Source organism: Salvelinus alpinus, chromosome 18 (genome assembly GCF_045679555.1).
Source record: "Salvelinus alpinus chromosome 18, SLU_Salpinus.1, whole genome shotgun sequence".
Classification (NCBI taxonomy): Eukaryota; Metazoa; Chordata; class Actinopteri; order Salmoniformes; family Salmonidae; genus Salvelinus; species Salvelinus alpinus.
The window spans coordinates 12,564,913-12,591,104 of NC_092103.1; the positions used below are offsets into that span (position 1 = coordinate 12,564,913).

A 26,192-nucleotide genomic window follows, 5' to 3' on the forward strand; every position below is an offset into this window, starting at 1 on the left:
TCATTAAGCTTTTTCTTGTTCCTCCCGGCGGCGGTAGGGCACTGCAGTCAGGGCAAGGGTCTGGGTCCAGGAACCAGGAAAGGCTTGAATGTCTTAATGAGCCCATGGTGGTCCAACATTAAAGCCTTCATGTCGCCCCAGATGCTAACTTCAGAAGAGGCATGGTGGTGGCATCCAATGGAGCAATTATCCTTCTAGACCTACTGCACAGTTCCTGTGCACCACTTTATTAGTCCACACTATACATACAGTGGCAAGAAAAAGTATGTGAACCCTTTGGAAATATCTGGATTTCTACATAAATTGGTCATACAATTTGATCTGATCTTCATCTAGGTTACAAAAATAGACAAACACAATCTGCTTAAACTAATAACACACAAACAATTATATGCTTTCATGTCTTTCTTGAACACACCGCGTAAATGTTCACAGTGCAGGGTGGAAAAAGTATGTGAACCCTTGGATTTAATAACTGCTTGACCCTCCTTTGGCAGCAATAACCTCAATGAAATGTTTTCTATAGTTGCGGATAAAATCAAATTTTATTTATAAAGCCCTTCTTACATCAGCTGATTTCTCAAAGTGCTGTACAGAAACCCAGCCTAAAACCCCAAACAGCAAGCAATGCAGGTATAGAAGCACGGGAAAAACTGGCTGGGAAAAACTCCCTAGAAAGGCCAGAACCTACGAAGAAACCTAGAGAGGAACCAGGCTATGAGGCCAGTCCTCTTCTGGCTGTGCCGGGTGGAGATTATAACAGAACATGGCCAAGATGTTCAAATTTTCATAGATGACCAACAGGGTCAAATAACAATAATCACAGTGGTTGTCGAGGGTGCAACAGGTCAGCAACTCAGGAGTAAATGTCAGTTGGCTTTTCATAGCCGATCATTCAGAGTATCTCTACTGCTCCTGCTGACTCCAGAGAGTTGAAACCAGCAGGTCTGGGACAGGTAGCACGTCCGGTGAACAGGTCAGGGTTCCATAGCCGTAGACAGAACAGTTGAAACTGGAGCAGCAGCACGGCCAGGTGGACTGGGGACAGCAAGGAGTCATCAGGCCAGGTAGTCCTGAGGCATGGTCCTAGGGCTGAGGTCCGAGAGAGGAGAGAGAAAGGAGAGAAAGAAAGAGAATTAGAGAGAGCACACTTAATTTCACACAGTACACCGGATAAGACAGGAGAAATACTCCAGATATAACAGACAGACACTAACCCCCCAACACATAAACTACTGCAGCATAAATACTGGAGGCTGAGACAGGAGGGGTCGGGAGACACTGGCCCCATCTGACGATACCCCCAGACAGGGCCAAACAGGCAGGATATAACCCCACCCACTTTTCCAAAGCACAGCCCCCACACCACTAGAGGGATATTTTCAACCACCAACTTACCATCCTGAGACAAGGCCGAGTATAGCCCACAAAGATCTTTGCCAAAGCACAACCCAAGGGTGGCGCCAACCCAGACAGGAAGATCACGTCAGTGACTCAACCCACTCAAGTGACGCACCCCTCCTAGGGACAGCATGGAAGAGCACCAGTAAGCCAGTGACGCAGCCCCTGTAATAGGGTTAGAGGCAGAGAATCCCAGTGGAGAGAGGGGAACCGGCCAGGCAGAGAGAGCAAGGCGGTTCGTTGCTCCAGTGCCTTTCTGTTCACCTTCACACTCCTGGGCCAGACTACACTCAATCATAGGACCTACTGAAGAGATGAGTCTTCAATAAAGACTTAAAGGTTGAGACCGAGTCTGCGTCTCTCACATGGGTAGGCAGACCATTCCATAAAAAATGTATCTCTATAGGAGAAAGCCCTGCCTCCAGCTGTTTGCTTAGAAATTCTTTATTGGGACAATAAGGAGGCCTGCGTCTTGTGACCCTAGCGTACGTGTAGGTACTGTATGTACGGCAGGACCAAATCGGAAAGATAGGTAGGAGAAAGTCCATGCAATGCTTTGTAGGTTAGCAGTAAAACCTTGAAATCAGCCCTTGCCTGGAGTAATATGATCAAATTTTTTGGTTCTAGTCAAGATTCTAGCAGCCGTGTTTAGCACTAACTGAAGTTTATTTAGTGCTTTATCCGGGTAGCTGGAAAGTAGAGAATTGCAGTAGTGTAACCTAGAAGTGACAAAAGCATGGATACATCTTTCTGCATAATTTTGTACAGAAAGTTTCGGATTTTTGCAATGTTATGTAGATGGAAAAAAGCTGTCCTTGACACAGTCTTGATATGTTCGTCAAAAGAGAGCTACGGGTCCAGAGTAACGCAGAGGTCCTTCACAGTTTTATTTGAGACGACTGTACAACAATCAAGATTAATTGTCAGATTTAACAGAAGATCTCTTTGTTTCTTGGGACCTAGAACAAGCATCTCTGTTTTGTCCAAGTTTAAAAGTAGAACATTTGCAGCCATCCACTTCCTTATGTCTGAAACACAGGCTTCCAGCGAGGGCAATTTTGGGGCTTCACCATGTTTCATCGAAATGTACAGCTGTGTGTCACCCGCATAGCAGTGAAAGTTAACATTATGTTTTCGAATGACATCACCAAGAGGTGGAATATATAGTGAAAACAACAGTGGTCCTAAAATGGAACCTTGAGGAACACCGAAATTTACAGTTGATTTGTCAGAGGACAAACCATCCACAGAGACAAACTGATATCTTTCCGACAGATAAGATCTAAACCAGGCCAGAACTTGACCGTGTAGACAATTTGGGTTTCCAATCTCTCCAAAAGAATATGGTGATTGATGGTATCAAAAGCAGCACTAAGGTCTAGAAGCACGAGGACAGATGCAGAGCCTCGGTCTGACGCCATTAAAAGGTAATTTACCACCTTCACAAGTGCAGTCTCAGTGCTATGATGGGGTCTAAAACCAGACTGAAGCATTTCGTATACATTGTTTGTCTTCAGGAAGGCAGTGAGGTGCTGCGCAACAGTTTTTTGTTGTTGAGAGGAATGGGAGATTCGATGTAGGCCGATAGTTTTTTATATTTTCTGGGTCAAGTGTGAGTTTGGTGTGAGTTTGGTACACATCCGGTGGCTAGAGAGCCGTTTATTATGTTCAACATAGGAGGGCCAAGCACAGGAAGCAGCTCTTTCAGTAGTTTAGTTGGAATAGGGTCCAGTATGCAGCTTGAAGGTTTAGAGGCCATGATTATTTTAATCATTGTGTCAAGAGATATAGTACTAAAACACTTGAGTGTCTCCCTTGATCCTAGGTCCTGGCAGAGTTGTGCAGACTCAGGACAACTGAGCTTAGGAGGAATACGCAGATTTAAAGAGGTGTCCGTAATTTGCTTTCCTAATGATCATGATCTTTTCCTCAAAGAAGTTCATGAATGTATCACTACTGAAGTGAAAGCCATCCTCTTAAAGAATGCTGCTTTTTAGTTAGCTTTGCGACAGTATCAAAAATACATTTTGGATTGTTCTTATTTTCCTCAATTAAGTTGGAAAAATAGGATGATTGAGCAGCAGTGAGGGCTCTTCGATACTGCACGGTACTGTCTTTCCAAGCTAGTCGGAAGACTTCCAGTTTGGTGTGGCGCCATTTCCGTTCCAATTTTCTGGAAGCTTGCTTCAGAGCTCGGGTATTTTCTGTATACCAGGGAGCTAGTTTCTTATGACAAATGTTTTTTGTTTTTAGGGGTACGACTGCATCTAGGGTATTGCGCAAGGTTAAATTGAGTTCCTCAGTTAGGTGGTTAACTGATTTTTGTACTCTGACATCCTTGGGTAGGCGGAGGGAGTCTGGAAGGGCATCTAGGAATCTTTGGGTTGTCCGAGAATTTATAGCCCGACTTTTGATGATCCTTGGTTGGGGTCTGAGCAGATTATTTGTTGCGATTTCGAACGTAATAAAATGGTTGTCCGATAGTCCAGGATTATGAGGAAAAACATTAAGATCCACAACATTTATTCCATGGGACAAAACTAGGTCCAGAGTATGACTGTGGCAGTGAGTAGGTCCGGAGACATGTTGGACAAAACCCACTGAGTCAATGACGGCTCCGAAAGCCTTTTGGAGTGGGTCTGTGGACTTTTCCATGTGAATATTAAAGTCACCAAAAATTGAATATTATCTGCCATGACTACAAGGTCCGATAGGAATTCAGGGAACTCAGTGAGGAACACTGTATATGGCCCAGGAGGCCTGTAAACAGTAGCTATAAAAAAGTGATTGCGTAGGCTGCGTAGATTTCATGACTAGAAGCTCAAAAGACGACAACGGCTGTTTTTTTTGTAAATTGAAATTTGCTATCGTAAATGTTAGCAACACTTCCGCATTTGCGGGATGCGCGGGGGATATGGTCACTAGTGTAACCAGGAGGTGAGGCCTCATTTAACACAGTAAATTCATCAGGCTTAAGCCATGTTTCAGTCAGGCCAATCACATCAAGATTATGATCAGTGATTAGTTAATTGACTATAACTGCCTTGTAAGTGAGGGATCTAACATTAAGTAGCCCTATTTTGAGATGTGAAGTATCACAATCTCTTTCAATAATGGCAGGAATGAGGAGGTCTTTATTCCAGTGAGATTGCTTAGGCGAACACCTCCATGTTTAGTTTTGCCCAACCTAGGTTGAGGCACAGACACAGTCTCAATGGGGATAGCTGAGCTGACTACACTGACTGTGCTAGTGGCAGACTCCATTAAGCTGGCAGGCTAGCTAACAGCCTGCTTCCTGGCCTGCACACTATCTCATTGTGGAGCTAGGGGAGTTAGAGCCCTGTCTATGTTCGTAGATAAGATGAGAGCACCCCTCCAGCTAGGATGGAGTCCGTCACTCCTCAACAGGCCAGGCTTGGTTCTGTTTGTGGGTGAGTCCCAGAAAGAGGGCCAATTATCTACAAATTCTCTTTTGGGAGGGGCAGAAAACAGTTTAACCAGCGATAGAGTTGTGAGACTCTGCTGTAGAGCTCATCACTCCCCCTAACTGGGAGGGGGCCAGAGACAACTACTCGATGCCGACACATCTTTCTAGCTGATTTATACGCTGAAGCTATGTTGCGCTTGGTGACCTCTGACTGTTTCATCCTAACATCGTTGGTGCCGACGTGGATAACAATATCCATATACTCTCTACACTCCAGTTTTAGCTTTAGCCAGCACCATCTTCAGATTAGCCTTAACGTCGGTAGCCCTGCCCCCTGGTAAAAAGTGTATGATCGCTATATGATTCGTTTTAAGTCTAATACTGCAGGTAATGGAGTCGCCAATGACTAGGGTTTTCAATTTGTCAGAGCTAATGGTGAGAGGCTTCGGCGTCTCAGACCCCGTAACGGGAGGAGTAGAGACCAGAGAAGGCTCGGCCTCTGACTCCAACTCGCTGCTTATTAATGGGGAGAACCGGTTGAAAGTTTCTGTCGGCTGAATAAGCGACACCGGTTGAGCATTCCTACAGCATTTCCCTCCAGAAGCCATGAGAAAGTTGTCATCCTGCGGGGACTGTGCGAGGGGATTTATACTACTATCTGTACTTACTGGTGGCACACACACCGTTTCATCCTTTCCTACACTGAAATTACCCTTGCCTAATGATTGCGTCTGAAGCTGGGCTTGCAGCACAGCTATCCTGGCCGTAAGGCGATTGTTCTCCTGTATATTATGAGTACAGCGACTGCAATTAGAAGGCATCATGTTAATGTTACTACTTAGCTTCGTCTGGCGGAGGTCCTGACGAACTACGTCCAGATAAAGCGTCCGGAGTGAAAAAGTTGAATGAAAAAAAGTAGAGCGAGGGAAAAACAAAAAATATAAACGGTAATTAAAAAGCGTAAAGTTGTCAGGTAGCAAAGTAAGGTTAGCAACAAAACGCACAGCAGCACGTAAACAATTCTGCAAGTTGTGACCGGAAATGACGAAAGTTAGGCTAGTCTGACAATTACTCACCTGCACAACGGTCAGGAGGAATTTTGTCATGTTTTGTCTTTGATCATCATGTCTTGTCCCTGTGCTTCCCTCTGCTGGTCTTATTAGGTTCTTTCCCTCTTTCTCTCTCTCTCTCTCCTCCTCCCTCTCTCCCTCTCCCGCTCTCTCTCTCTATCGTTCCGTTCCTGCTCCCAGCTGTTTCTCATTCTCCTAACGACCTCATTTACTCTTTCACACCTGTCCCCTATTTTGCCCTCTGATTAGAGTCCCTATTTCTCCCTCTGTTTTCCGCTTCTGTCCTTGTCGGATTCTTGTTTGATGTTTGCTGTCCTGTGTCCTTGTTCCGCCCTGTCGTGTTCTTTGCCTTCTTCAGATGCTGCGTGTGAGCAGGTGTCTATGTCAGCTACGGCCAGTGCCTTCCTGAAGCGACCTGCAGTCTGTGGTCGCGTCTCCAGTCGTTCCTCTCTATTGACGAGAGGATTTCAGTTTCCTGTTTTGGATTTACCATTGATAATATCCAGGAGAATCATTATTTGTTTAATACTGGAATAAAGACTCTGTTACTATTACGTCGCTTTTGGGTCCTCATTCACCAGCATAACAGAAGAATCCGACCAAGATGGACCCAGCGACTATGGATTCTCTCAACACTGCCGTCGAGTTCCAGGGAGCAATGCTCGGCAGACACGAGCAGGAATTGTTTGCTGCTCGTCATGCCGTTGAGACCCTGGCCGCTCAGGTCTCCGATCTCTCTGGACAGTTTCAGAGTCTTCGTCTCGTGCCACCAGCTACTTCCTGGTCTTCCGAGTCTCCGGAACCTAGGGTTAATAACCCACCATGTTACTCTGGGCAGCCCACTGAGTGTCGCTCTTTTCTCACCCAGTGTGATATTGTGTTCTCTCTCCAGCCCAACACGTACTCAAGTGAGAGAGCTCGGATCGCTTTCGTCATATCACTCCTTACTGGTCGGGCTCGGGAGTGGGGCACAGCTATCTGGGAGGCAAGGGCTGAGTGTTCTAACGATTATCAGAACTTTAAAGAGGAGATGATACGGGTTTTTGATCGTTCAGTTTTTGGGAAGGAGGCTTCCAGGGCCCTGGCTTCCCTATGTCAAGGTGATCGATCCATAACGGATTACTCTATAGAGTTTCGCACTCTTGCTGCATCCAGTGACTGGAACGAGCCGGCGTTGCTCGCTCGTTTTCTGGAGGGACTCCACGCTGAGGTTAAGGATGAGATTCTCTCCCGGGAGGTTCCTTCCAGCGTGGACTCTTTGATTGCACTCGCCATCCGCATAGAACGACGGGTAGATCTTCGTCACCGAGCTCGTGGAAGAGAGCTCGCGTTAACGGTGTTTCCCCTCTCCGCATCTCAACCATCTCCTCCCACCGGCTCAGAGACTGAGCCCATGCAGCTGGGAGGTATTCGCATCTCGACTAAGGAGAGGGAACGGAGAATCACCAACCGCCTTTGCCTCTATTGCGGTTCTGCTGGACATTTTGTCATGTCTTGTCCAGTAAAAGCCAGAGCTCATCAGTAAGCGGAGGGCTACTGGTGAGCGCTACTACTCAGGTCTCTCCATCAAGATCCTGTACTACCTTGTCGGTCCATCTACGCTGGACCGGTTCGGCTGCTTCCTGCAGTGCCTTGATAGACTCTGGGGCTGAGGGTTGTTTTATGGACGAAGCATGGGCTCGGAAACATGACATTCCTCTCAGACAGTTAGGGAAGCCCACGCCCATGTTCGCCTTAGATGGTAGTCTTCTCCCCAGTATCAGATGTGAGACACTACCTTTAACCCTCACAGTATCTGGTAACCACAGTGAGACCATTTCCTTTTTGATTTTTCGTTCACCTTTTACACCTGTTGTTTTGGGTCATCCCTGGCTAGTATGTCATAATCCTTCTATTAATTGGTCTAGTAATTCTATCCTATCCTGGAACGTTTCTTGTCATGTGAAGTGTTTAATGTCTGCTATCCCTCCTGTGTCTTCTGTCCCCTCTACTCAGGAGGAACCTGGTGATTTGACAGGAGTGCCGGAGGAATATCATGATCTGCGCACGGTCTTCAGTCGGTCCAGAGCCAGCTCCCTTCCTCCTCACCGGTCGTATGATTGTTGTATTGATCTCCTTCCGGGGACCACTCCCCCTCGGGGTAGACTATACTCTCTGTCGGCTCCCGAACGTAAGGCTCTCGAGGATTATCTGTCTGTTTCTCTCGACGCCGGTACCGTGGTGCCTTCTTCCTCTCCCGCCGGAGCGGGATTTTTCTTTGTTAAGAAGAAGGACGGTACTCTGCGCCCCTGCGTGGATTATCGAGGGCTGAATGACATAACGGTTAAGAATCGTTATCCGCTTCCCCTTATGTCGTCAGCCTTCGAGATTTTGCAGGGAGCCAGGTGCTTTACTAAGTTGGACCTTCGTAACGCTTACCATCTCGTACGCATCAGAGAGGGGGACGAGTGGAAAACGGCGTTTAACACTCCGTTAGGGCATTTTGAATACCGGGTTCTGCCGTTCGGTCTCGCTAATGCTCCAGCTGTCTTTCAGGCATTAGTTAATGATGTACTGAGAGACATGCTGAACATCTTTGTTTTCGTTTACCTTGACGATATCCTGATTTTTTCACCGTCACTCGAGATTCATGTTCAGCACGTTCGACGTGTACTCCAGCGCCTTTTAGAGAATTGTCTCTACGTGAAGGCTGAGAAGTGCGCCTTTCATGTCTCCTCTGTCACATTTCTCGGTTCTGTTATTTCCGCTGAAGGCATTCAGATGGATCCCGCTAAGGTCCAGGCTGTCAACGATTGGCCCGTCCCTAAGTCACGTGTCGAGTTGCAGCGCTTTCTCGGTTTCGCTAATTTCTATCGGCGTTTCATTCGTAATTTCGGTCAAGTGGCTGCCCCTCTCACAGCTCTGACTTCTGTCAAGACTTGCTTTAAGTGGTCCGGTTCCGCCCAGGGAGCTTTTGATCTCCTCAAGAAGCGTTTTACATCCGCCCCTATCCTTGTTACTCCTGACGTCACTAAACAATTCATTGTCGAGGTTGACGCTTCAGAGGTGGGCGTGGGAGCCATTCTGTCTCAGCGCTTCCATTCTGACGATAAGGTCCATCCTTGCGCTTACTTTTCTCATCGCCTGTCGCCATCGGAGCGCAACTATGATGTGGGTAACCGCGAACTGCTCGCCATCCGCTTAGCCATAGGCGAATGGCGACAGTGGTTGGAGGGGGCGACCGTCCCTTTTGTCGTTTGGACTGACCATAAGAACCTTGAGTACATCCGTTCTGCCAAACGACTTAATGCACGTCAAGCTCGTTGGGCGTTGTTTTTCGCTCGTTTCGAGTTCGTGATTTCCTATCGCCCGGGAAATAAGAACACCAAGCCTGATGCCTTATCCCGTCTCTTTAGTTCTTCTGTGGCTTCTACCGACCCCGAGGGGATTCTCCCTGAAGGGCGTGTTGTCGGGTTGACTGTCTGGGGAATTGAGAGACAGGTAAAGCAAGCACTCACTCACACTGCGTCGCCGCGCGCTTGTCCTAGTAACCTTCTGTTCGTTCCTGTCTCTACTCGTCTGGCTGTTCTTCAGTGGGCTCACTCTGCCAAGTTAGCTGGCCACCCCGGCGTTCGGGGTACGCTTGCTTCTATTCGCCAGCGGTTTTGGTGGCCTACTCAGGAGCGGGACACGCGTCGTTTCGTGGCTGCTTGTTCGGACTGCGCGCAGACTAAGTCAGGTAACTCTCCTCCTGCCGGTCGTCTCAGACCGCTTCCCATTCCTTCTCGACCATGGTCTCACATCGCCTTAGACTTTATTACCGGTCTGCCTTCGTCTGCGGGGAAGACTGTGATTCTTACGGTTATCGATAGGTTCTCTAAGGCGGCACATTTCATTCCCCTCGCTAAGCTTCCTTCCGCTAAGGAGACGGCACAAATCATCATTGAGAATGTGTTCAGAATTCATGGCCTCCCGTTAGACGCCGTTTCAGACAGAGGTCCGCAATTCACGTCACAGTTTTGGAGGGAGTTCTGTCGTTTGATTGGTGCTTCCGTCAGTCTCTCTTCCGGGTTTCATCCCCAGTCTAACGGTCAAGCAGAAAGGGCCAATCAGTCGATTGGTCGCATATTACGCAGCCTTTCGTTTCGAAACCCTGCGTCTTGGGCAGAACAGCTCCCCTGGGCTGAGTACGCTCACAACTCGCTTCCTTCGTCTGCTACCGGTCTATCTCCGTTTCAGAGTAGTCTTGGGTACCAGCCTCCTCTGTTCTCGTCCCAGCTCGCCGAGTCCAGCGTTCCCTCCGCTCAGGCTTTTGTCCAACGTTGTGAGCGCACCTGGAGGAGGGTCAGGTCTGCACTTTGCCGTTACAGGGCGCAGACTGTGAGAGCCGCCAATAAACGTAGGATTAAGAGTCCTAGGTATTGTCGCGGTCAGAGAGTGTGGCTTTCCACTCGTAACCTTCCCCTTACGACAGCTTCTCGCAAGTTGACTCCGCGGTTCATTGGTCCGTTCCGTGTCTCTCAGGTCGTCAATCCTGTCGCTGTGCGACTGCTTCTTCCGCAACATCTTCGTCGCGTCCACCCTGTCTTCCATGTCTCTTGTGTCAAGCCTTTTCTTCGCGCCCCCGTTCGTCTTCCCCCCCCCCCCCGTCCTTGTCGAGGGCGCTCCTATTTACAAGGTACGGAAGATCATGGACATGCGTTCTCGGGGACGTGGTCACCAGTACTTAGTGGATTGGGAGGGTTACGGTCCTGAGGAGAGGAGTTGGGTTCCATCTCGGGACGTGCTGGACCGTTCGTTGATTGATGATTTCCTTCGTTGCCGCCAGGGTTCCTCCTCGAGTGCGCCAGGAGGCGCTCGGTGAGTGGGGGGGTACTGTCATGTTTTGTCTTTGATCATCATGTCTTGTCCCTGTGCTTCCCTCTGCTGGTCTTATTAGGTTCTTTCCCTCTTTCTCTCTCTCTCTCTCCTCCTCCCTCTCTCCCTCTCCCGCTCTCTCTCTCTATCGTTCCGTTCCTGCTCCCAGCTGTTTCTCATTCTCCTAACGACCTCATTTACTCTTTCACACCTGTCCCCTATTTTGCCCTCTGATTAGAGTCCCTATTTCTCCCTCTGTTTTCCGCTTCTGTCCTTGTCGGATTCTTGTTTGATGTTTGCTGTCCTGTGTCCTTGTTCCGCCCTGTCGTGTTCTTTGCCTTCTTCAGATGCTGCGTGTGAGCAGGTGTCTATGTCAGCTACGGCCAGTGCCTTCCTGAAGCGACCTGCAGTCTGTGGTCGCGTCTCCAGTCGTTCCTCTCTATTGACGAGAGGATTTCAGTTTCCTGTTTTGGATTTACCATTGATAATATCCAGGAGAATCATTATTTGTTTAATACTGGAATAAAGACTCTGTTACTATTACGTCGCTTTTGGGTCCTCATTCACCAGCATAACAAATTTTGGACCATTCCTCTTTACAAAACTGTTTCAGTTCCACAATATTCTTGGGATGTCTGGTGTGAACCGCTCTCTTGAGGTCATGCCACAGCATCTCAATCAGGTTGAGGTCAGGACTGACTGGCATTCCAGAAGGCTTATTTCTTCTGTTGAAGCCAATCTGCTGTGGATTTACTTCTGTATTTTGGGTTGTTGTCCTTTTGCATCACCTAACTTCTGTTGAGCTTCAGTTGGCGGACAGTGAGCCTAACTTTCTCCTGCAAAACGTCTTGATAAACTTGAATTCATTTTTCAGTCGATGATAGCAAGCTGTCGAGGCCCTGAGGCAGCCCCAAACCATTATGCTCCCTCCACTATAGTGTATAGTTAAGATGAGGTTTTGCTGTTGGTGTGCTTTGCATTTTTTTCTCCACACATAGTGTTGTGTGTTCCTTCCAAACAACACAACTTTAGTTTAATCTGTCCACAGAATATTTTGCCAGTAGCTCTGTGTAACATCCAGGTGCTCTTTTGCAAACTTCAGAAGTTTTTTTTGGACAGCAGTGGCTTCTTCCATGATGTCCTCCCATGAACACCATTCTTGTTTAGTGTTTTACGTATTGTAGACTCGTCAACAGAGATGTTAGCATCTTCCAGAGATGTCTAAGTCTTTAGCTGACGCTCTAGGATTCTTCTTAACCTTTGCGCTGTGCTCTTGCAGTCATCTTTGCAGTACGGCCACTCCTAGGGAGAGTAGCAACAGTGCTGACATTTCTCCATTTATAGGCAATTTGTGGACTGATGAACATCAAGGCTTTTAGAGATACTTTTGTAACCCTTTCCAGCTTTATGCAAGTCAACAATTCTGAATCTTAGGTATTTTGAGATCTTTTTTGTTCGAGTCATGGTTCAGATCAGGCAATGCTTCTTGTGAATAGCAAACTCAAATTTTGTGTGTGTTTTTTATGGGGTAGGGCAGCTCTAACCAAAATCTCAATCTCGTCTCATTGATTCGACTCCGGGTTAGTTGACCCCTGACTCCAATTAGCTTCTGGATAAGTCATTAGTCTAGGGGTTCACATACTTTTTCCAACCTACACTGTGAATGTTTAAATTATGTATTGAATATAGACAAGAAAAATACAATAATTTGTGTGTTATTAGTTTAAGCACACTCTGGTTGTCTAGAAGCACACTCTGGATGTGACTTAGATGAAGATCAGATCAAATTTGATGTCAAATTTATGCAAAATCCAGGTAACTCCAAAGGGTTCACATACTTTTTCTTGCCACTGTACCCTGGTCCCCGCACCACCCGAGTCATTCTCAGTCTCTCTGCTCACACATTGTCTCTTAGGTGTGTTCCCCACATATTTGGCATTACCTAAATCATTCCTTTTATCTTGGTCATGCAAAGAAGTGGAAACATTGAAGCCATTGGAGTTATTGTTATTGCTGTGCCAAATGTAATAAAGCTAAAAGAGCCGATCGAGCCCAAGACGTTAGTGAAGTATATTGGAATTTCAGATTCTTAAGAGGGAGAGAGAGAAGTCTGTGTCAATCTCTGTCTGGAGCGTTGGGTTACTTTTGATGGGGACCCCTTGGTTTTGCCCAATGGCTGGCACCATCCTCACGACAGCTCTTTAATCTACCTGAAACTGTTGAGTCACAATTAGCTAAAGTCTTTCCCTTCTGAAGTCCGCCCTGAGTGGGATGTGACGAACAGACGCTTCTGGGATAACTGTCATCCTATTGTGTGTGTGTGTGTGATCAATATAGACATGACTGGCTGACTATCTAAGAGCTGTCTTGATAAGTCAGTGGTAGGTAGGTGGTATTGGTGTCTATTTGGTCAGGCATGTCTGTGATCTCTATGGCCTGAGTATGACGTCTTTGTTTTCCAAAAGTATCTCGCCCTCTTTTCAAGGGAGGGAAACTTCAGGCGGGGATCTGATGGCATTAAGGGCTCAAAGTTCACCTGGTGTCTAGAATACTGTGAGCAGCATGTCTCGCTTTTTTATGAACATTTTTTTTTTTTTAAGTACTTTTTTTCCTTTTTCTCCGCAATTTCGTGGTATCCAATTGGTAGTTACAGTCTTGTCCCATCGCTGCAACTCCCGCACGGACTCGGGAGAGGCGAAGGTCGAGAGCCGTGCATCCTCCGAAACACAACCCAGCCAAGCCGCACTGCTTCTTGACACGATGCCCACTTAACCCGGAAGCCAGCCGCACCAATGTGTCGGAGGAAACACTGTACACATGGCGACCGTGTCAGCGTGCATGCGCCCGGCCCGCCACAGGAGTCGCTAGAGCCCGATGGGACAAGGACATCCTGGCCGGCCAAACGCTCCCCTAACCCGGACGACGCTGGGCCAAATGTGCGGCGCCTCATGGGTCTCCCGGGTCGCGGCCAGCTGTGACAGAGCCTGGACTCGAATCAGGATCTCTAGTGGCACAGCTAGCACTGCGATGCGATGCAGTGCCGTAGACCACTGCGCCACTCAGGGGGGGACGCCATGTCTCTCTTTTTGACAGAGTGTGCGAGGTGATGTTTCTAGCCTAATTGTCTGCTGTATGCATTTCCTGTGACACTGAGGTAGCGTGCAGTCACCTTTTAATTCAAACCTTGGCCTGTCTCTGTGACTAATTGTTACTGTGGAGTTCCAGAACGGGACAGCCAGGAAAAGCTCACTCATTCAGTCAGACACATAAACACATGACTGGGAGCCTGTTGGCTCTGTCTGACCAGCCTGTTGTTGTGTTGTTCACTGCAGTACAGCAGGCTGCATTTGTAAGTCATTATAGGGCTGATGGTTATCAGGACTCCCTCTGCGCTCTGACATTTTCCTCATTAAGCTGTGCTGCTGTGCTCGAATGCAATGTGTAAGAAACATGCCTCTCTATACAGCACATCAAATGTTATAGAGCTTTGTTTGTCTGACAGGGCAATGGGTAGAGAAGCAATAATGTTTCAGTGTTTTGTCATTGTCATTTGACATTCAACACATGTGGCACTAATTGAAAAACATGCCTGTAATGTGATCTAAGCTGTGCTTACTGTGTGTGTGTGTGTGTTTATTCCAGGTCTGACTGCTGTGGGCGGTCTGTCTCTCATGAGGGGGGGCATGTTCGCTGGTGAGTGACTCTGGACTAAACCAGACAGTAACTGTGAAAACAGATAGTGAATGGAGCAGACAAGCTCCTCTTACCTCAAAATTGTACCCCCTTTGGAGACCTTATATAAGATCGTAGAATACGTACGATACGTGGATATCAGACCCCTTTAGGGCCATTTATTTCACTTGACTATCTATTAAGAAACTGCTTATTGCTCCACTGTGCCCTCTTCCTCAGCTTTGACCGTTAGTTGGCCCATGGACCCTGTTCGTGCCCTTCCCTAACTCGCTTTAGGTGGAAAAGAAGGAACTTCACACATGAACTGGAAATGACTGAGTGGTCTTCAAAAGGGCCATGGCCATGCAATAAACCAGGCTTAGTCTAGCTCTGCTGAGAAGAAATGAGGGAACGTTGTTAATGGTAGTGTCGGGAAAGTCTTTGGTGCATCGTTCTAGACAGCCACTGAGTCACTCATTCAAAGGCAACCGCTGCAGCGGTCCAGAGGTCCCAGTCTGTGCGAGGGTGCTCCAACAGGCCAGAACACTGAGCAGGGTCAAAGATCATGGCAGGGATTTAAATCCCTCATACTGGGGCATTCTGGCAGATTTAAGCCATTTGCTGTAATAACCAGTTATTATGACTCTCTCAGATCTCTTTGTGCATATGTTCCAGTGTGCTTAAAGTGCACCTCTTTATATATATATTTATTTTCTTTAAAGAGCAGGTGTTTAATTTAGTTTTAAAGTCCCTATTGGTTTCCATTCCACATGCAACATTTCTTAGTGGTCTACCGCACCACCCATAAACCTTCAATAACATAAAAACGGACATTCCACCATTTGTTTCCTAGCCCTTCTTCTACAATTTTTATATTGTCAAGTGAATACACCAAAAAATTGCCCTCCAATTTAGTTTCAATAAACTAGCCCTGGAATTTATAGAGTACCTGCTCCTTATACAACGGGTTGAGGAATAGTTTTTCTCTTCCTCTGGCTCTTGCCACAAAGCCTTTTGTACTGCTACGTGTTTTTATAGCGGCAGCACGGAAAAATCCTGTGCATGCTTTTCTTCAATACCTGCCCTTTGCATTCTTGAATCTGAATGTATTGACTCTGAGCCTCAAGTCTGAAATAGTTTTTTTTATTATTGGTGTGTTTAAGTGATTGAGGTCTGGGCTGGGCTAAAATTAGCACGTACAGCTGAAGTGGACAGATGTTAGCCACTGGATAACCTGTCTGAGTGTGGGGGTGTAGTGGCGATGTAGAGAACCCAGAGGTTGCTTTTGGAATGTAATGTGATCCGCCCCAGCAGAATGAAGTGTTCCGTCTGGTCGTTATATCAGGGGATCGACTCCACCAAGAAAAGCCCCAGCTACTACATTCACTGAGTTGGCCTTTAGGAACCCTTTGTGTGCACACTTTTAATGTGTTACTCAAATATCAAATAAGGGTGCTATAAATATTTGAAATATGACCGTCTACACCCTGTTATGCCTGAAGCGTTCCAAAAAGAGTGCATGTGCAGACCGTTGTCTACCAGATTGAGTTTGACTGTGTTTGTTCTCTTTCTCTCTCAGGTGGTTTCCTGGTCACCAAGAAGATGCTGGACATGTTCAAGCGTCCCACTGACCCTCCAGAATACAACTACCTGTACCTACTGCCCACCGGGTTGTTTTTGGGGGGCTATGGAGTCGCCATGCAGGCTGGCTACAACATTGAGCAGGTGAGCATCACCTAACCCTCCCACTATGTACCACTAATCAGGTGGGCTCAGGCGATGTATTCATTCGGCTGTGTTAAGTAGACAGAAAACGTGACTGAAATGGGCATGTATTACCTGAACCTTTTAATTTAGAACAGGTTTAAAGTTTTTGCTACAAAACTTTTCGCTACGCTGTGCCCTACTGACCATGGACCAGGTCTAAGGCACTACAGTGTGTCTCTCTCTCTATCTTTCTTTATCTCTCTCTGTAGATGATGTACCTGGCCTCTGATATGTGCTGTGTGGGAGTCCTGGCTGGTCTGTCCAATCAGTCCACTGCACGCCTGGGTAATGCCCTGGGCATGATGGGTGTGGCAGGGGGCATCGCTGTCACCCTGGGCTTCCTGAAGCCCACCCCTGAACTCCTGGCACAGATGAGTGCCGCCATGGCTGTGGGTGGCATCGCTGGTAAGTGTGTGCGTGCTTGAGTTTACAAAACATTAAGCATAGACTGACCATGACATAGACTGACCAGGTGAATCCAGGTGAAAGCCATGATCCCTTATTGATCTCACTTGTTAAATCCACTTCAATCAGTGTAGATGAAGGGGAGGAGACAGGATAAATAAGGCTTTTCAAGCATTGAGACAATTGAGACATGGATTGTGTATGTGTGCCATTCAGAGGGTGAATGGGCAAGACAAAGGATTTAAGTGCCTTTTGAATTGGGTATGGTAGATGGTCCCAGTTTGAGTGTGTCAAGAACTGCAATGCCGCTGGGTTTTTCATGCTCCACAGTTTTCCGTGTGTATCAAGAATGGTATACCACCCAAAGGACATCCAGCCAACTTGACACAACCGTGGAAAGCATTAGAGGCAACATGGGCCAGCATCCCTGTGGAATGCTTTCGACACCTTATAGAGTCCATGCCCCGACGAATTGAGGCTGATCTGAAGGCAAAAAGGCGTGCAACTCAATATTAGGAAGGTGTTCCTAATGTTTTGTACTCTGTGTGTGTGTGTGTGTGTGTGTGCGTGTGTGTGTGTTGGTTTTGCATGCTTGAATGATCTGAACCACATATGTTATTTACTGTAGTCGACATGTGTTGTCTCCTTCAATCATATGAGTAATTGCTTACTGCTCATACTGCAGCAGTGCTGAGGTAATGGTCACCATCATGTCTTAATCATGTCATCAACTACTTTTCAGACAGAGTTCAGTGTGTCAAATCGGAGGGCTTGTTGTCCGGTCCTCTGGCAGTCTCTATGGGGGTACCACAGGGTTCAATTCTCGGGCCGACTCTTTTCTCTGTATACATCAATGATGTTGCTCTTGCTGCGGGCGATTCCCTGATCCACCTCTACGCTGACGACACCATTCGGTATACTTCTGGCCCTTCCTTGGACACTGTGCTATCTAACCTCCAAACGAGCTTCAATGCCATACAACACTTTTTCCGTGGCCTCCAACTGCTCTTAAATGCTAGTAAAACCAAATGCATGCTTTTCAACCGTTCGCTGCCTGCACCCGCCCGCCCGACTAGCATCACCACCCTGGACGGTTCCGACCTAGAATATGTGGACATCTATAAATATCTAGGTGTCTGGCTAGACTGTAAACTCTCCTTCCAGACTCATATTAAACATCTCCAATCCAAAATCAAATCTAGAATCGGCTTTCTATTTCGCAACAAAGCCTCCTTCACTCACGCCGCCAAACTTACCCTAGTAAAACTGACTATCCTACCGATCCTTGACTTCGGCGATGTCTTCTACAAAATAGCTTCCAATACTCTACTCAGCAAACTAGATGCAGTTTATCATAGTGCCATCCGTTTTGTTACTAAAACACCTTATACCACCCACCACTGCGACCTGTATGCTCTAGTCGGCTGGCCCTCGCTACATATTCGTCGCCAGACCCACTGGCTCCAGGTCATCTATAAGTCCATGCTAGGTAAAGCTCCGCCTTATCTCAGTTCACTGGTCACGATAACAACACCCACCCGTAGCACGTGCTCCAGCAGGTATATCTCACTGATCATCCCAAAAGCCAACACCTCATTTGGCCGCCTTTCCTTCCAGTTCTCTGCTGCCTGTGACTGGAACGAATTGCAAAAATCGCTGAAGTTGGAGACTTTTATTTCCCTCACCAACTTTAAACATCTGCTATCTGAGCAGCTAACCGATCACTGCAGCTGTACATGGTCCATCTGTAAATAGCCCACCCAATTTACCTACCTCATCCCCTTACTGTTTTTATTTATTTACTTTTCTGCTCTTTTGCACACCAGTATCTCTACTTGCACATGATCATCTGATGATTTATCACTCCAGTGTTAATCTGCTAAATTGTAATTATTCGCTCCTATGGCCTATTTATTGCCTACCTCCTCATGCCTTTTGCACACAATGTATATAGACTCATTTTTCCCCCCTACTGTGTTATTGACTTGTTTATTGTTTACTCCATGTGTAACTCTGTGTTGTTGTCTGTTCACACTGCTATGCTTTATCTTGGCCATCTTATCTCGCAGTTGTAAATGAGAACTTGTTCTCAACTAGCCTACCTGGTTAAATATAGGTGAAATAAAATTTTAAAAAATTACAAATGATCCAGTCAGGTCAATCTATATTCTTCCTGGAATCAAGTTGACTAAACCATCCGTTCAGACCTTAGCCTGTTTGCTTTTCCAAATGCTCCTATTAACCACGTCCATGTCTGCAGGGCTTTAAGAAGAACAGACACACCAGAACACACACACACGGAGGTGCACTCACAAACAAGGAATTTCCCCCCAAACATCAGCCATACCTGTGCCTCAGGACTGCCCGTTTCCCAGCAGTCCTTAGGGTGTGTGTCTTTGCGCACGTCTCTGTGTGTTGACCGGTTCTCATCCCCTCTGCCCCCCAGAGTTGGGTATTGCTAGGAAGATCCAGATCACAGACCTCCCCCAGCTGGTACCTGCCTTCCACAGCCTGATGGGTCTGGCTGCAGTGCTGACCTACGTGGCAGAGTACATGATCGAGTACCCTCACTTTGCTACCGACCCGGCTGCCAACCTCACCAAGATCATTGCCTACCTGAACACCTTCATCGGAGGGGTCACCTTCAGCGGATCCCTGGTGGCTTATGGGAAACTACAAGGTGAGGACGGACGATTGTGATTGGGAATAGTGATGCATTATATTAGAGTCCTATGTAATACTATGGGATTGGGGAGGTGGACGTGTGACGTAGTTTTTGTTGGGAGCTGCAAGTGAAAAAGGGTAGGAAATCCTAGGCCAGGCACGCCATGAGTTTTTACGGTTCCACTTTAAACTACATTTCCTGTCAGCAAATGAGGCAGGTAAAGCAATACATATATTCCTTATACAAATTCATCATCACGGCCCATTGATGTGATTCATTTGTCCACAGATGTTATTATTCATACACTATTGTAACGGCAGTCTTCGCTCTCCTCGTCTGAAGAGTAAGAATGGTCGGAGCGCAGCGTGGTGAGTATTCATATTTATTTAGAATACTTTCAAGAACGAACAAAAACAATAAACTGACAAAAATAACTGAAGACGCTACAGTCCCGAAATAGTGAACACAGAACAACGGAACACACGAACAGGAACAAATCACCCAGAACCCACAATACAAAACAGGCTACCTAAATATGGTTCCCAATCAGAGACAATGACAAACACCTGCCTCTGATTGAGAACCATATCAGGCCAAACGACAAACCCAACATAGAAACACAAAACATAGATAACCCACCCAACTCACGCCCTGATCATACTAAAACAAAGAAAATACAAAAGAACTATGGTCAGAACGTGACAGTAACCCCCCCCTCCAAGGTGCGGACTCCGGCCGCAAAACCCGAACCTATAGGGGAGGGACTGGGTGGGCATCTGTCCGCGGTGGCGGCTCTGGCGCTGGACGTGGACCCCACTCCACCATTGTCTTAGTTCGCTTCAGTAGCGTCCTTCGAGCGGCGACCCTCGCCACCAACCTTGGCCTGGGAACCCTAATAAATGGGCCCACGGGACTGAGGGACACCTCTGGACTGAGGGACACCTCTGGACTGAGGGACACCTCTGGACTGAGGGACACCTCTGGACTGAGGGACACCTCTGGACTGAGGGACACCTCTGGACTGAGGGACGCCTCTGGACTGAGGGGCAGCTCAGGACTGAAAGGCAACTCCGGACTGAAGGGCAGCTCCAGACTGACAGGCAGCTCCGGACTGAAGGGCAGCTCCGGACTGAAAGGCAGCTCAGGACTGAGGGGTAGCTCAGGACTGAGGGGTAGCTGAGGACTGAAAAGCAGCTCCAGACTGGCAGGCGGCTCTGGCAGCTCCTGACTGGCGGACGGCTCTGGCGGCTCCTGACTGGCGGACGGCTCTGGCGGCTCCTGACTGGCGGGCGGCTCTGGCGGCTCCTGACTGGCGGGCGGCTCTGGCGGCTCCTGACTGACGGACGGCTCTGGCGGCTCCTGACTGACGGATGGCTCTAGCGGCTCAGGACAGACAGGCGGCTCTGACGGCTCAGGACAGACGGGCGGCTCAGACGGCGCTGGGCAGACGGGCAGCTCAGGCGGCGCTGGACAGACGGGCAGCTCAGGCGGCACTGGACAGACGGGCAGTTCAGGCGGCGCTGAACAGACGGGCAGTTCAGGCGGCGCTGGACAGACGGGCAGCTCAGGCGGCGCTGGACAGACGGGCAGCTCAGGCGGCGCTGGACAGAAGGGCAGTTCAGGCGGCGCTGGACAGACGGGCAGCTCAGGCGGCGCTGGACAGAAGGGCAGCTCAGGCGGCGCTGGACAGAAGGGCAGCTCAGGCGGTGCTGGACAGACGGAAGACTCTGGCCTGCTAAGGCGCACAGTAGGCCTGGTGCGTGGTGCCGGAACTGGTGGTACCGGGCTGGGAACACGCACCTCAGGGCGAGTGCGGGGAGCAGGAACAGGGCATACTGGACCCTGGAGGCGCACTGTAGGCCTGGTGCGTGGTGCCGGAACTGGTGGTACCGGGCTGGGAACACGCACCTCAGGGCGAGTGCGGGGAGCAGGAACAGGGCATACTGGACCCTGGAGGCGCAATGTAGGCCTGGTGCGTGGTGCCGGAACTGGTGGTACCGGGCTGGGGACACACACCTCTGGGCGAGTGCGGGGAGCAGGGACTGGAGGCCTGGTATGTGGCGCCGGCACCGGAGGGCTGGTGCGTGGGGCTGCCACAGGAGAGCTGGTGCGTGGGGCTGCCACAGGAGAGCTGATGCGTGGGGCTGCCACAGGACGTGCAGGGCTAGGGAGGCGCACAGAAGGCCTGGTGCGTGGGGCTGGCACAGTCTTCACCAGACGGCTAGCACGCACCTCAGGACGAGTATGGAGAGCTGACTCAGGTGACATCAAATCCCGGACACGCTCCGTCCGGCGGATGTCGTATCTCATGCACCAACATAGCAACTCCCTCATTACTCTCTCCTCCAATCTCCCCATTAATTCCTTCACTGTCTCTGCTTCGCTCCCCTTGTTCACCTCCAATTCCACCCCGACTGGCTCTGGTTCCATCCTCGGCTCCTTACGGTAAGCACGGGGAGTTGGCTCAGGTCTCCTACCTGACTTAGCTACACTCCCCGTGTGCCCCCCCCAAGAAATTTTTGGGGCTGCCTCTCGGGCTTCCATCCGCGCTTTCGTGCTGCTTCCTCATACCGCCGCCTCTTGGCTTTAGCTGCCTCTAGCTCTTCACGAGGGCGGCAATATTCTCCAGCTTGTACCCAGGGTCCCTTACCGTCCAGAATTTCCTCCCAGGTCCAGGAATCCTGCGATCGCTGCTGCTGCTGCTGCTGCCCGTTACCACGCTGCTTGGTCCGGTTGTGGTGGGTGATTCTGTAACGGCAGTCTTCGTTCTCCTCGTCTGAAGAGTAAAAATGGTCGGACCAAGATGCAGCGTGGTGAGTATTCATATTTATTTAGAATACTTTCAAGAACGAACAAAAACAATAAACTGACAAAAATAACCGAAGACGCTACAGTCCTGAAATAGTGAACACAGAACAACGGAACACACGAACAGGAACAAATCACCCACAACCCACAATACAAAACAGGCTACCTAAATATGGTTCCCAATCAGAGACAATGACAAACACCTGCCTCTGATTGAGAACCATATCAGGCCAAATGACAAACCCAACATAGAAACACAAAACATAGATAACCCACCCAACTCACGCCCTGACCATACTAAAACAAAGAAAATACAAAAGAACTATGGTCAGAACGTGACAACTATATGCAAACGTATGTGGACACCCCTTCAAATGAGTGGATTCGGCTATTTAAACCACACCCGTTGCTGACAGGTGTATAAAATCAGGCACACAGCCATGCAATCACCATATACAAACATTGGCAGTAGAATGGCCCGTACTGAAGAGCTCAGTGACTTTCAACGTGGCACCGTCATAGGATGCCACCTTTCCAACAAGTCAGTTCGTCAAATTTCTGCCCCGCTAGAGCTGCCCCGGTCAACTGTAAGTGCTGTTATTGTGAAGTGGAAATGTCAAGGAGCAACAACTGCTTAGCCGCAAAGTGGTAGGCCACACAAACTCACAGAACGGGGCCGCTGAGTGCTGAAGTGCGTAGCGCGTAAAAATTGTCTGTCCTCAGTTGCAACACTCACTACCGAGTTCCAAACTGCCTCTGGAAGTAACGTCAGCACAATAACTGTTCATTGGGAGCTTCATGAAATGGGTTTCCATGGCTGAGCAGCCGCACACAAGCCTAAGATCACCATGCACAATGCCAAGTGTCAGCTGGAGTGCTGTAAAGCTTGCCGCCATTGGACTCTGGAGCAGTGGAAATGCATTCTCTGTAGTGATGAATCACGCTTAACTATCTTGCAGTCCAATGGATGAATCTGGGTTTGGCGGATGTCAAGAGAATGCTACCTGCCCGAATAGATAGTGCCAACTGTAAAGCTTGGTGGATGAGTAATAATGGTCTGGGGCTGTTTTTCATGGTTCGGGAGAGGCTCCATTCTAGACTATTCTGTACTTCCAACGTTGTGGCAACAATTTGGGGGAAGGCCCTTTCCTGTTTCAGCATGAGAAAGCCCTTGTGCTCAAAGCGAGGTCTATACATAAATGGTTTCTGGCCTGCACAGAGCCCTGACCTCAACCCCATCGAACACCTTTGGGATGAATTGGAATGCTGACTGCGAGCCAGGCCTAATCGCCCAACATCAGTGCCCGACCTTACTAATGCTCTTGTGGCTGAATGGAAGCAAGTCCCCGCTGCAATGTTCCAACATCTAGTGGAAAGCCTTCCCAGAAGAGTGGAGGCTTCTATAGCAGCAAAGCAGGAACCAACTCCATACTAATGGCCATGATTTTGGAATGAGATGTTCAATGAGCAGGTGTCTACATACTTTTGGTCACATAGTGTATATACGTATATTACACGCAGACATTTTACTGCATTTTCAGGAATGTTCTGATCATGGGCACCACATCTCAATTTAGACAGCTTGGGTTTGATCCAATAACCCTCTGGTCAGTAGTAAACCAGTAGATCAGTAGTGGTCTGTGTCCTTCAGGTTGATGCCTGAGCGTCTGTACCCGAATCTGCACCCCTCCTCTCAGTCCCCTGTCCCAGCCGTGCCACCCAGGCCCCCCTGCTCCAAGCTAGGCCAGGCGGAACCTTTCCCAGTTTGGCACTAATTAGCCTCACCGCCCCCAGTCATTTTCCACTTGTTCCCGAAAGCTGGAACGCATTATCCCAGGGAGCGTTCCCACTCCACAGTCCCACTGGAACCTGGAAAACCTGCTCTGATAAAAGATTAAAACGTCCATTTTCCGCAAAATGCACATTTCATGCTAGATACGTTTTTCTTGTTATTTTCTTTTGCATTTTGTTTTTCAGTTGTGGGTTTGTTTTGGAAGGCTTTCAAAACGAGGAAAAAAGTTAATGAAACATTACAATGCGTCCCATATCACAGGTGGTGGAATCCAGATGCTGGCTCTGTTCATTTGATTATCAACATGTATTCAGTTTCAATTTAGCATGAAACCACCTCATGAACACATTTCAGTCTCTGAAATGAAAATCAATTCTCTGTTATCTTTCTACCTGCCTGCCAAGGATTGAATTAGTTCAGGGATAAATGTACAACTCCCTTTTTAATCCATACAGCATGTGTGATAGTAACATCCTTGGATAATAAATAAAATGCTCACTTTCAGATTGTTCCTCAAAAGTGGATGAGGACTGAATACTTGTAAATGAAGGCCATAATAAATTAGATGGGCAGCGCATAGTAATGTCCTGACATGCATTTAGCTCTATATGTCCATGCCTACAGTCTTTCTTCTCCTCCTCTCTCCAGAGGTGCTGACGCTATGAACGCTGGGCTGATGGTCTCCTACGTGCTGGAGCCCAGCTACACAACAGACTCTGTGTCCTCTCTCTCGGCCGTCATGGTACGACCTACACGCCGCCTCTACCCTAATCAAATAAATAGAATTACTGGTACGGACATCCCCATTCAAATCAATGTTTCAAGTTATGAGGGTGCAGTGACATTTGTATGGTTTGAGAGTCTTTTCCTGTTCTACTAATTCTATATCTATGGCCCTAATATCCACCAACCTGGACTGACCTGTAATCTTTGAACTGATTCTTAGAAATACGATGGAAGTCGTACCTCCTTTTGAAATCCTGTGCTCTAGCCCATTTTAGGTAGGCTTAAGTTCAGCTATCCTTCAATAAAAAGCACTCTGCTCACAATCCTGCTCCACTGTTGGCCCTTAAGGAGAGTTTTCATTGGAAGCATTAACCACAGGATCAATCCATAATAAGATGATAGATGGAAGGTAAACTAAGATGATGAGGTTTTGAAGCAGCGCTGCGAGAAGGTGGTTCTGGTTAAAACTGTTGTGAATGTTGGCTGCTCAGGCCTCCGTGTGGTTTTTGACGTTGGATAAATCAACGGATATTCATTTTTTACGTATACAATATCACACCACTCTGACTGATAAGGTGTAGCTAAACAATCACCTGTGCCTGAGCGTGAATGCCTTTAAAGGGAGATCTGATATTGTTCAAGTCCTGCCCTCACTGTTTGTTTGATGGAGTGTATCGTTGCATAATGTGAGGTAGCTGGCTCTGGTTAGAGCCTTTCCCTGAGTTAGGGATCTTGGAGAGTAACACTAGGATGATATCATAGAGAGCACTTGAAATGAATACTCCTTGTTTTGACAAACACCTAATGCACTGACTGAGGCCCACTGTGACCTGATAGGGGTTAAATACACTACATTTCTACTGCCTGGTCAGATTTCTCTATTTACCATTCAATAATACAGGTTGTCTGCTTATGCCCACATGTTTCAGGACAATGCAGACGTGTGAGTTTATATAGGCCAGGCCTACTACACATATGACACATGCTTTATGTATACCTTCTTTTGTATGGACAATATATTGAATTTAGCAACACATTAATGAATTGCCTTGTTTTATTAACCCCACTGCCATATCAACCTTCAGTCTAACGGTAGTCTTGCTCTTCTAGGGCCTGACGCTGACAACAGCCATGGGTGGTCATCACGGTGCTCAGCAGCTACTCCGGCTGGGCCCTGTGTGCTGAGGGTTTCCTGCTCAGCAACAACCTGCTCAACATCGTAGGGGCCCTCATCGGCTCCTCAGGGGCCATTCTCTCCTGCGTCGTGTGTGGTAAGGAAGTCCGTTGGTCTGTATTTTCGAAGTGTCACACATCCTATAGAACAGGGGTATTCAACTCATACCCTACGATGTATGGAGCCTGCTGGTTTTCTGTTCTACCTGATAATTAATTGCACATACCTGGTGTCCCAGGTCTAAGTTAGTCCCTGATGTAGAGGGGAACAATGAAAAAACGCAGTGGAACTGGCTTCGAGGTCCAGATTTGAGTTTGAGGGCTATAGAATGATTAAAGTATGGAGCCTATAGTCCTTCCGTCTGTCTGTATTTAGTAAGTGTTATACATCAGACAGTATGGGATACATAGGCCGCATCAGCTCATAACCTACATGTAAACCTTGAAGAT

At 47.9% G+C, this 26,192-nt stretch overlaps 1 protein-coding gene across 1 annotated transcript in view; it reads left to right on the forward strand.

The window, feature by feature from the left end:
* Positions 1-26,192, forward strand: part of nnt (nicotinamide nucleotide transhydrogenase) — a 51,973-nt gene that overhangs the window by 13,776 nt on the left and 12,005 nt on the right. The window contains 8 exon segments of the mRNA XM_071350214.1: positions 14,377-14,419; positions 15,909-16,131; positions 16,383-16,578; positions 19,025-19,258; positions 21,920-21,950; positions 24,492-24,585; positions 25,680-25,708; positions 25,710-25,835. Of these exon segments, the coding sequence (XP_071206315.1) occupies positions 14,377-14,419; positions 15,909-16,131; positions 16,383-16,578; positions 19,025-19,258; positions 21,920-21,950; positions 24,492-24,585; positions 25,680-25,708; positions 25,710-25,835 (976 nt within the window).